The 12,375-nt window shown below is 39.7% G+C and overlaps 1 protein-coding gene across 1 annotated transcript; it reads right to left on the bottom strand.

Moving 5' to 3' along the window:
* Nucleotides 1–2,046: 2,046 nt before the first annotated feature.
* LOC138874873 (uncharacterized) lies at nt 2,047–4,230 on the bottom strand. The gene is made up of 5 exons (XM_070153660.1): nt 3,994–4,230; nt 3,592–3,789; nt 2,878–3,005; nt 2,436–2,724; nt 2,047–2,274 (listed from the first exon to the last, which is right to left on the bottom strand). Exons 1-5 carry the CDS (start codon nt 4,228–4,230, stop codon nt 2,047–2,049), a joined length of 1,080 nt encoding a protein of 359 aa, XP_070009761.1.
* Nucleotides 4,231–12,375: the final 8,145 nt, after the last annotated feature.

Here is a 12,375-nt window from a genome sequence, read left to right on the forward strand (position 1 = left end):
TCTTTAGACTATGATGTCGGGGGCCATGAATTATGAGATGGGAGATTCGCAGGCCATGAAATGGTATTCTCGGGCCATGAGAGTGGTGCCTCTAAACCATTACACCTTTACAGTGTTGGGGGATCCTCAGGCCATGATATGGTGTCTTCAGGCTATAAGGATGATGCCTTCAGACTATGACGCCTTTGGACAGATTGTCTATACATCAGCCCATGAAATGAAGAGACATGATAACAAAGGTGACGATAAGATAGAGCTTAGCCTTGTGCAGAGTTTTGGGGTAGATCTTAGCCCTGAGGAAAGAAGATAATGTAAAATCTAGTATAGAGCAACAATTATGCGTATGGTGACCAAGCTTAATCTCACGAGAAAGTAGTGCTTAGCCTTATGCAAATACGGAGGCAGGGCTTAGCCTCATGCGCGCTTTGAGACAAGGCTTAGTCTCATGCAAAGGGAAGGCAATGCTTAGCCTTATGCAAATGTGGAGGCATGGCTTAGCATCATGCAAGATTTGAGACAAGGCTTAGTCTCGTGCAAAGGGAAGGCAATGCTTAGCCTTATGCAAATGTGGAGACAGGGCTTAGTCTCATGCAAAATTTGAGACAGAGTTTAGTCTCATGTAGATATAAGGCAATGTTAAGCCTTATGAAAATAAAGGAGGCAGAGCTTAGTCTCATGCAAGATTTGAGATAGGGCTTAGTCTCATATAAATAAAAGGCAATGCTTAACCTCATGCAAGATGTGAGATAGGGCTTAGTCTCATGCAAAATTTGAGATAGAGCTTAGTCTCATGCAGATAGAAGGCAATGCTTAGCCTTATGCAAATATGGAGGCAGGGCTTAGCCTCATACAAGATGTGAGACAAGGCTTAGTCTCATGCAAAATTTGAGATAGGGCTTAGTCTCATGCAAATAGAAGGCAATGCTTAGCCTTATGCAAATAAAGGAGGCAGGGCTTAGCCTCATGCAAGATTTGAGACAGACTTAGTCTCATGCAAAGAGAAGGCAATGCTTAGCCTCATGCAAGATGTAAGACAGGGCTTAGTCTCATGCAAAATTTGAGATAGGTCTTAGTCTCATGCAGATAGAAGACAATGCTTAGCCTTATGTAAATAAAAGAGGCAGGGCTTAGCCTCATGCAAGATTTGAGACATGTCTTAGTCTCATTCAAAGAGAAGGCAATGCTTAGCCTTATGCAGTGAACAAGTAACAAGTAGGAGTAGAATATTTCTTAGCTGGAGGTATATTTGCATCTCGTGGCTTGATTGATAGTGACTTTGATATGTGTATGTTTGCAAATACTCCTGTTATGTTCACCACGCCTGCATCCAAAGAAAAATCGTGAGTTTTGTAAGGGGAGGTTGGTTCATGCCTTTGTCTTCTTGCTCCGTTTTTCTCCGTTTTGGAGGCCCTATTCAAGTTACCCTGAGTAGCACCTGGCGGCCATAGAAATAAAGTTTTCGAAAATACGTACTTATTAACGAAATAGAGTTATTTTGGAAAACATAGTGATATGTAATATTAGATGAACTAATAACTATAACACATTTTGGAGACATTGCAGCTTTCTTGCATTAGAACTTTGAGGGTCCTCCTCAAAATTCTGCCCAGTTTGGTAAGTAATCCTTTGGCCATTTTACGTGCGATGAAATTCACTGAACCTTCTCCGGAATTTGAGAATCCTTTTCAAAATTCTGCCCAGTGTCTTAGCCAATCTCTGACTGTCTTGCATACGATGACGGTGACTGGACTTGCTCCGGAATTTTGAGGGTCCTATTCAAAATTCTGCCCCAGTTTCTAGTTCCGAGGGAAAATGAAAATTTTATTAAGATATGACCGAACCCACAGGGCTGACTACGTATCCCCTCTTAAATAGGAATTAGGTCAAGCATAGTTCAGTTACATCATATGAAGGAATGTAAACAATCTAAACATAGTATCTCTTGACTGCGTATGATTTGATTAGTTTTGACCAAACTTCTCCGTCCATTTCTACAAGTATGAGTGCTCCTCCTGTTAGTACCCAGTGAACCATGTAAGGACCTTGCTAGTTGGAAGAGAATTTCCCTTTGGCTTCATTTTGATGCGGGAAGATCTTCTTTAGCACCAACTGTCCCGGTGCGAATTGTCTTGGTTTGACACTTTTGTTGAAGGCTCTGGATATTCTGTTCTGATAAATCTGACCAGGACATACTGCGTTCATTTTCTTTCTGTCTATAAGGGCCAGTTGCTCATAACGGCTCCTTATCCATTCTGCATCACTGAGTTCGGCTTCCTGTATGATCCTTAAAGAAAGAATTTCTACCTTAGTTGGAATGACAGCTTCGGTACCATAAACCAGTAAATAGGGAGTTACCCAGTTAATGTGCGGACCGTAGTGCGGTGCCCCAATAGGGCAAAAGGTAGTTTCTCGTGCCATTGTTTGTGGTTTTCTACTATCTTCCTTAGTATTTTCTTGATATTCTTGTTGGCAGCTTCCATATCTCCATTTATTTGAGGTCTGTATGTTATAGAGTTCTTGTGCTTTCTTTTGAAGGTTTTACGCATGGCTTTCATCAAATCACTGTTGAGATTGGCGACATTATCAGTGATAATAGACTCGGGAACCCTGAATCGGCAAATAGTAAGATCCTTGACAAAATCTGCGATGACTTTCTTGGTTACAGCTTTGTAAGATGCAGCCTCTACCCATTTTGTGAAGGAGTCAATGGCCACTAAAATGAACCTGTGCCCGTTTGAAGCAGTGGGCTCAATCAGACCGATGACATCTATTCCTCAGGCAGCAAAAGGCCAAGGTGCACTTGTTGCATTGATTTCATTTGGTGGTACCCTTATCTTGTCTGCATGTATCTGGCATTGGTGGCATTTCTGGATGTACCAGATGCAATTTGTTTCCATGGTCATCCAAAAATATCCAACTCTAAGTATCTTCTTGGCTAAAACAAAACCATTCATATGTGGTCCATAAGTTCTGGCATGTATCTCCTCAAGCAATCTGGAAGCCTCCTTTGATTCAACACACCTTAACAACTCCAAATCAGGAGTTCTTCTATACAGGGTCCCTCTGCTTTGAAAGAAGTGATTGGACAGCCTCCGCAGAATGTGTTTCTAAATATGGTTTTCCTACTCTAGATATTCCCCTCTTGCCAACTATTCTTTGATGTTGTGGAACCAAGGTTTTCCATCCGTTCTTCTTCAACATGAGCATAGTAAGCCGGTTGATTATGGATCCTCAATAGGATGGGATCGATGAAATTCTTGTCTGAATGTTGTATCATTGATGATAAGGTGGCTAGTGCGTCTGCAAATTCGTTCTGGACTCTTGGAACATGTTTGAATTCTATCTTTGTGAATCTCTTCATTAGTTCTTGCACATGATACAAGTATAGTAGTATCTTGGTATTTTTCGTAGCCCATTCACCTTGAACCCGATGTGCCAGAAGATCCAAATCGCCAACTACCAGCAACTCTTGTATATTCATATCGATGGCAAAATTGAGCCCCAGGATGCAGGCCTCATATTTTGCCATGTTGTTGGTGCATAGAAACTTAAGTTTCTGGATAGAGGGTAATGTTGACCTATTTTTAATACCAACACTGCTCTGATGCCCACTCTTTTGAAGTTTGTAGCCCCATCGAAGAACATTCTCCAATCGTCATAAGCTTCAGTAATGTCCTCTCCTACGAACGATCCTTCTTCATCAGGAAAATATGTTTTCAAGGGTTCGTATTCTCCTCCCACAAGATTTTCAGCAAGATGGTCTGCCAATGCTTGTCCTTTGACCGCCTTCTGAGTTACATAAACAATATCGAACTAGCTTAATAGTATTTGCCACTTGGCTAACTTCCCGATTGGCATGGGCTTCTGAAAGATGTACTTTAGAGGGTCCATTCTGGATATGAGGTATGTTGTGTAGGCATAGAAGTAATGCCTCAATTTTTGGGCTGTCCAGGTCAAAGCGCAGCAAGTGCACTCCAACAGAGAATATCGTGCCTCATAAGGTGTGAACTTCTTACTCAAGTAGTATATGGCTTTCTCCTTTCTTCCTGTCTCATCATGTTGTCCCAAAACACATCCGAAAGCTCCATCTAATACAGACAGATAAAGTAGAGAAGGTCTCCCAGGTTTTGGCGGGACTAGGACTGGTGGTGTGGACAGGTATTCCTTGATTTTGTCAAAATCCTTCTGACAATCTTCGGTCCAATGCATTTCAGCATCTTTCCACAACATTTTGAAGATGGGTTCACATATAACTATGGACTGTGCTATGAATCAGCTGATGTTGTTGAGGCATCCCAAGAAGCTTATCACATCCTTCTTGCTCTTTGGTGGTGGTAGCTCTTGAATAGCCTTAACTTTGGACGGGTTCAACTCGATTCCTCGGTGGCTAATAATGAATCCCAACAACTTTCCTGTAGGAACCCCCGAATGCACATTTTGCGGGGTTCAGCTTTAAACAATACATCCTTAGTCTGTCAAAGAACTTCCTGAAGTCTGCTGTGTGATTGGCGGCCTTCTTGGATTTGATGATGAAGTCGTCAACATACTGTAAGCACGTGATTTTTGCCTTATATGAGAATTACTCCCAAAAATTCAAAATAAAATGATTTTCCTTGGTGTGCAATTTTGAGAATTTTTGTGACATTTTTGGATAATTATTTGTGTTTGTCTGTGCATGTTTATTTGTTAAATTAATAAAAAATACAAAAATATGTCGCATTTTTCATGTAGGATTTAATTCTACAATTGTTAGTAATTAAGTTTGTTTTACAAAAATTAAAAATTACAAAAATAGGCATCTTTTGCATTTTTAGCATTTAATGTCCAAATATACAATTTTATGCTTAATTATTACTTAATTGTGCGTTAATTGTTATTGGGAGTTAATTTGCGCTTTTATAACTTAATTTAGTTCTTAATAATAATTTAAGTATTTTTATAATTTAGTTTTAGAAAAATAAAAGAAGAAAAGAGAGCAAAAATACAAAGAAAATTCGGATTGGGCCACTTCTTCAATTGTAAGCCACAGGCCCAAAAAATTGTCCAACCTTCCCCATGACCCGGTCCATTTCAAACCGGGTCGACCCGGTCCACAACCCCAAAGACCCAACACCCCCTATCTTGCATTTCAAAAAAACAAAACAAAACAAAAAAACCTAAAAAACCCTAAAGAGATCCGCCCCCCCCCCCTCTTTCTCTCCATCTTCTCCAAGCTCCCTCACGCCCCAACAATGGATGCCCTCCTTCTCCTTCTTCAACACACACAACAAACATATACTCACACACACACACACAACAACACGGCCATGTCAAGCTCCACCATCATCCGGCAACACCTCTTCTCGTCCATGGCTGCCCAATCGAATTCGTCGTCGCCATCTTCTTCGAGCTCGAGCTCGAGCTCTCATGGTTGCCCCATCTTCTTCTTCTTCACTCCTGTTCCAAACGACCAGCCTTGTTGCTTGTTCTGCTCCCTCACGTTCAGCTGCTGCCATGGCTTCCACCCTCCCCCCTCGCCATCGCGTCCAGCCCCGTCAACCAAACAACAACCATCGACCAGCTGCCCCCTCCAGTCAAACAGCCCCGTCATCGTCACGTCCAAACCACCATGGCAGCCCTCCCCATTGTCACTCCGCCATGAACGACCACAACTCATCGTCGCATCCAAACGACCCTCGACGAGCTGCTTCACTGCTGCGTCGTCTGCTTCTTCAGCTCGCGCTGGTGCTCCATTTTTTTTCATAGCTGCTGAACGCAGCAACAGTCGACGACCATAGCTTCTTCACCCTTTTGCTGCCATGGCTTCCCCGTTGCTTTATCTTCTTCGTCAAACCACCACTGCTGCTCCGCATGCTGCTCCGCCCACTGCTGCCTGCGCCGCTGCTGTCGCGACTGCTTCTTTTGCTCCTTCTGCTGCGTCGTCCATGGCAGCTCGTACTGCTGCTGCAATGCAAGCTCCAGCTCGTTGATTGCTGTTGTCCGCTACCTCTCCTTCAAATTCTTCGTTTGTCCGTTCGTGATCGTCTTCGGCGTCAAATGGTTTTGGTGCGATATTTGTTTCCGGGCAGATTTGTTTTCGTTCGAGTTCATCATCGTTCCGATCCGGTTAGTTGGTTTAAGTTTCGTTCCCGTCCGTAATTTGTTTGATATTTTTCGGATATGAAATCATTAAATGTTTGATTCTTGTTCTTGATTTTTATTCAGTTGTTTTATTTTTCTTGTTTATTTTTTTTGTAGAAATTGTTAGTTTGATTAATTATATTGTTGATAGATTTAAGTTGAAGATTCAATTAAATTATTTTTCAGTTTGTTTTTATTAATTTTAAGAGGATTTAGTTTTAATATAGAAGAGTGTTAGTTTAAATCGCTTGAATCCGTTGTTTGTTGTAGATTTTATTTGTGTTCATTTTGTTTGAAGTTCGTTTTTAATTCAGTGATTTAATGTGAAATTATGTTTTGGTTTTTAATTTTTTGATTCAATGTATCTTTGCTATAATTTTGTTGGATTTAATTTAAAAAGATCAATTGATTATTTGAAGTTTAGTGATTTGAATATGTTTATTTGTTTTGTTTAAGCTTAATTCGAGTTTAATTCGAATTTGAATAAAACTTGCTTGTTATTGTTGTTGAATCTTTTCATTTATGTCCATACTTTGTTTGATTGTTCTTGAATCCGAAATTAGTATAAGTTTGATTTTCTTGTTTATTGTTTATCATTTATGATTATTTCTTGAGTTTGTCTCATGATCTTGTTTAGTTTAATATAGAAATTGTTGGTTGTAATGTTGTTAGATTTAATTTTAAGTTCAAATGATTATTGAATTTAGAAATCTGAATATACTTGTTTGTTGTTGTTGAATCTGAAAGTAGGTTTGTTTGTTGTTAAAAATATTGTTCAATCAAAATAATTTTAGTTGTTCTTTGTTGTTCATCATTTAGTTTGAATTGTTGTTGAATTTGTTTAGAAATTGGTCATATTGGCTATATTTTGGTTGAGATTGATTAGGTGAATTGGTTATAGCTGATGGGGGTAGTTTGGTAATTTGCAGTACGTTCAGGGGTAAATTGGTAATTTTAGTAAGGTCGGAGGGGTATTTTTGGAATTAAACATTTGAACAATTGTTTAATATAATGGGGGACAAGACATAATGTAGTGGGGGGAATATTGTAATTGTTTATGTTAGACATGGGGGACAAGATGTAATGGGTTGGGTTGATATATTTATTTAATGTAGTGAGAGACAAAACATTAGGTAGTGGGATTAAAATGGGGATGAGTGGGAAGATAGTGGGTTTGGTAGGAGAAAATAGTTGTTTTGTTAATTGATTAAAGGGTTTGGGATGGGAAATAAATAAGAGGGGACTTGAATCAGATTTGAGGGAGAACAGAGAATACACAAGAAAAGAGGACAGAATACAGAAGAAAATTTTAAGAGAGAGGAAATTCCGAAAAATACTAAGACTTCAGAAAAAAAGAAAAACATTCTGGAAATTCAAAAGAAGAATAGTATACACCTGATTACAATCCAAATATTCTGATATACGGATTCAGAAATTAAGGGTTAAACACTAACTAGTCTTTCAAAATCTGAAAAGATTCCCTTTGCTTCTGTCCGTTGATTGTTGTTGGTGTTTCTGGATTTTTGTCTTGATTTTAAAATCTGTCACTAAGTTTCTCGTTGCTTGGTTGTTACTGGTTGCTGGGGTTGCTGTTGTTTTATGCTACTGAATTTCTGCTGATCTCCCTTTTCTTTTGCTTCCAATATCAGGTACACAACTGACACGCTGGTTATTGTAAACCGAAATATGAAGCATGAATACGAAAATGAAGAGTTGAAATTCTAAATTTAATTTAATTATATTCTGAATTTTATTTGTATGTATAAATTATTTAGCTTGCAAAAATCAGAATCATGTAGCTATTTAATATATATAGTGGAACATCCGACGATAGCTTAACGGATGAACTATCTATATATTGCCTAAAAATAAATAAATGGTGTAGTAACTCCGTCTAGTCAAAAATTCAAACGAATAGGCCATTTAGGAACTTGGTAGGAATATTGTTTAGTTAAATAATATTGGTTAATTTCAGCATGTAAATGGTCTAGGATTAAAATTAGATTGCTAAGTTTTTTTTTAATTTGACAAACTGAGAACATGCCTAGTATAATGTAACTAGGTAGTAACATGTGAATAAGATGGCCCATGTCTAGTTTTATGTCATACACGTTGGGCCTGGGCCCGCAGTGGCAACGGACTGTCCTGTTTGCATCATTTTCAGATTTTATGAATCATATTCGAAACTCATCTATAACAACTCAAGCATGTAAATAAATTAAGACATTTTCTCTTTTATTTTGTAGAGACAAATTTAATAAGAGAAAAATGTAGGCATTTTAGGACTGTCCTTTAAAAATAAAATGAGATGAGCCTCGCCCAATAAAATGCACCAATTGCGGGGCCCTCAATAAATGTTTAATTGAATATTTAGAATTCGGGATGGACTGTTTAGTGAATTCCACGGTCTTACCCAGAAATAATAATACGCTAATCGCTTTAGGCACGATTTTAATAATAATACATTCCTAAACACGGGTGCGCATTTATGCGACCCAAATCCAAATCCCAAAACATTGAATAAAAATACGTTCCGGATCGCGGGTGCATTTTATGTGACGCAATCCAAAGACATGTTTTTAAACGATGTTCACATTCTTTTAAAAATATAATAATAAAAGCGGTAAAGAGTTAAAAATTTGCATGAGCTCATAATTGTATAAAAATCAAATATTTAAGCCGAATATGATAGTTGAGCGACCGTGCTAGAACCACGGACTCGGGAATGCCTAACACCTTCTCCCGGGTTAATAGAATTCCTTATCCGGATTTCTGGTACGCAGACTGTAATATGGAGTCATTCTTTTCCTCGATTCGGGATTAAAATTGGTGACTTGGGACACTTTAAATCTCCCAAGTGGCAACTCTGAAATAAATAAACAAATCCCATTTCGATTGTCCTTTAATTGGAAAAAACTCCTACGCCCCTCGCGGGGGCGGAAAAAGGAGGTGTGACACATACACCTTTATTACCTTGTGTATCATATTATGGAAGATGGTTGTCATGGCTCTCATGTAAGTATCACCAACATTCTTTAGACCGAATGACATCATCTTATAACAGTACAATCCCCAAAGTGTAATGAAAGCTATTTTTTCTGCGTCTTCTTCGTCCATCCAGATATGGTGATAACCCGCAAAGCAATCTACAAAGGATTGGAATACATGTTTGGCACAATTGTCGATCAGGATGTGTATATTTGGTAGTGGAAAATCATCTTTGGGACTTGCTCTGTTTAAATCCCGATAGTCAACACATACCCTGACCTTTCCCATATTTCTTCTAAACCGGTATGATGTTGGCTAACCAGGTTCATGTACTCAACTACCCCGAGGACTTTGGCTTTGATCTGCTTAGTGACTTCTTCCTTGATTTTCAGGCTCATATCTGGTTTGAACTTTCTGAGTTTTTGCTTCACCGGCGGACACATTGGATTGGCAGGCAACTTATGAGCCACTATAGATATGCTTAGGCCGGTCATGTCATCATATGACCATACAAGGATATCCTCATATTCCTTCAGGAAATGAATGTACTCTTCCTTTTCTGATGGTGATAAGTGAATGCTTATGCGAGTCTCCTTGACGGTTTCGGCGTCTCCCAAATTGATTGCTTCGATTTCATCCAGGTTGGACTTAGGTTTGTTCTCAAAGTTCTCAACCTCTCTAACAACTTCCTCAGGTATTTCATCTTCTTCTTCTGAGTCACTATCCTTATGTTGCATTTTCTCATTACATATCACAGTCACTGGTTCATCAGAAAAAGTAATAATAACGATGTAGAAATAAAATGTGAAAGATAATAATGAATGATAAATAGCACTGTATTGATTAATCTTTGAAAAATATCCAAAACAAGTACGGCTCGATGAATCGAGCAATTATTTCAAAACAAAATGCGTCTTTTAAGAACAAAATTACTAAAAACATTTGAAATGCCTAGTATGGCTATAAAAATAAATCAGGCTATATGCCAAGCTACCAAGGGACCTGGCGGCCCGGGATGGTATGGCGGTCCAATTATTGAGAATGACTCCCTTCTCCACAGTCTGAATAGTGAGGCCTTCTTCCTCCTCCTCATCAATTATCACATTGCCATCCATATTTTCGTCTTCCAAGAACAAGTTTCTCAACCCAACCAAAACTTATTCATCTACAGATCCCCATATCGTATCGGCCTGGTGAAAAGTCTGACTCAGGTGTGGTACTAGCTGCTCGAGAGGGTAGTAAGGACCACGCCATAGAGGTGACCAATCATCATACTCTTGCCAGGTGTATGGATATCCCAGCCCGAAAGTTGTTCCGTGACGTTTCAACTGTATCGGTTTGGTAATGCCCTGGAGATTCTTCCCAAGCCTTTTGCTAGGTTCATACCCAGACCACGCCAATATGCTTTCTGTTTTGTTACTCCACCACTTATCCTTCTCAATTGCGTTGGCATGTTCAATGTGGTGATAAGTTTCTCCACCCAACCTTCTCCTATTCTCGATAACCGGGATAGTTTGACTTGTGTAAATGGGGTTACTTCTATCTACGTGAATGATCACCTCCTGATGGTTCCATTCGAACTTCACGGCCTTATGTGGCGTGGAAGCCACAGCCCCAGCGGTATGTATCCAATGTCGACCCAACAGAAGATTGTATGTAGCTGATATGTCAAGAACTTGGAATTCAACATCGAACCAAGTTGGCCCCATCTGCAAACAAAGGTTAATCTCCCCAATCGTGGCCTTTTGAGACCCATCAAAGGCTTTCACGTTCATACTTCCAGCCCGTATCTCATGGAAATATTTTCCTAATCTTTTTAGAGTAGTCAACGGATAAATGTTGAGGCTTGAACCCCCGTCTATTAGGACCCTGTAAATGAATTTGTCTTCAAACTGTACCGTGATATGCAAAGCCCTATTGTGACTTAACCCTTCAGGCGGTAGTTCATCCTCGTGGAAGGTGATCTTGTGACTCTCTAGTACTTGCCCTACCATGTTCTCCACTGGTGATATTTTTGGGCACATAAGCTTCATTTAACACCTTCATCAGAGCATTCTTATGCGCCTCTGAATTTTGAAATAGTGATAAGATAGATATCTGGGCGGGGGTCTTGTTTAAATGATCGACAAAAGAATATTCTCTCGCTTGCACTTTCTTCCAAAGATCGTCCGATCCAGTTTCAATAAAAGGTTGCTTGGTAGCAACCTCCTTACTTGATCCTCCCAAATGTTCGGGTGTATAGTTCCTTCCCGTTCTGGTCATTCCTTGTGCGGCATCAAATTCTTCCATATTTGCTTTTCCCTTTCGCCTAACTTCAAAAACGTAATCCCAAGGTATGGCGTTGGAATTGAAAGGAGGCAATGTTGCTACTGTCAATGTGAAAGGTGTGGCCACTTCTACTTCAAATGGAACAGGTGTGGTTGCAGGCGGTGTTACTTCTACCTCAAATGGAACTGAAGCGGTTACTTTGACCTCAATTGGTGGCTATCTGCACCATAATAGGGTTGAGAGGGACTGCGGGCTTTTTAGGATCGTCGCCCTCTTTGATAAGCCCAATTGATCCCTCGGGATCCCACTCCATATCAGTTTCTATCACATTGACCCCTTCGCCCCTATGATCTAGAAGAGGATTGTTGTAGACATTGGGTGCAACTTCCTTTTGCCTATATGACCTTGTTATCAATCAATGTTTGAATCTTATCTTTCAATGTTTGGCACTCGTCAATAGTGTTCCCTTTCATATCAGAATGATATGCACAAGTTTTATTCGGGTTGATCCATTGAGATGAATTCTCCATTGCCATAGCGGGAATAAGGGTGACATAACCAATAACCCTTAACCTTTCGTACATCTGGTCGATGGGTTCAACAATGATAGTGTATTGTCTGGGTGGTTTGCGATCAAAGTTAGGTTGGGGTTTCTGGTAATTTGGACGAGTTAGAGGCGAATGATAGTAAGCTGGTTGTATGTTATAAGTGTGATAGGCGGTGGTGGGTTGAGAATATCTGGGATGTGAGGGTTGGTATGTACATGGAGGTGTTTGGTATGTGGGTGGAGGTATTTGGTATATGAGCGAAGATTTTAGGCCTTGGGCCACCACTACTGTCCCTACTTCTTTTTTCCTTGATATGCCCCCTGATTGTAATGCTTTGTTCGTAGCCTGCAATGCCTCAAAATTTGTCGCCATCCCGCTTTTGATACCCTCTTCAATCCTTTCTCTGTGTATGATGATGTCAGAGAACTTGTGATTCTCAATGACCATTAGC

This window comes from Nicotiana sylvestris, chromosome 8 (assembly GCF_000393655.2).
Source record: "Nicotiana sylvestris chromosome 8, ASM39365v2, whole genome shotgun sequence".
Classification (NCBI taxonomy): domain Eukaryota; kingdom Viridiplantae; phylum Streptophyta; class Magnoliopsida; order Solanales; family Solanaceae; genus Nicotiana; species Nicotiana sylvestris.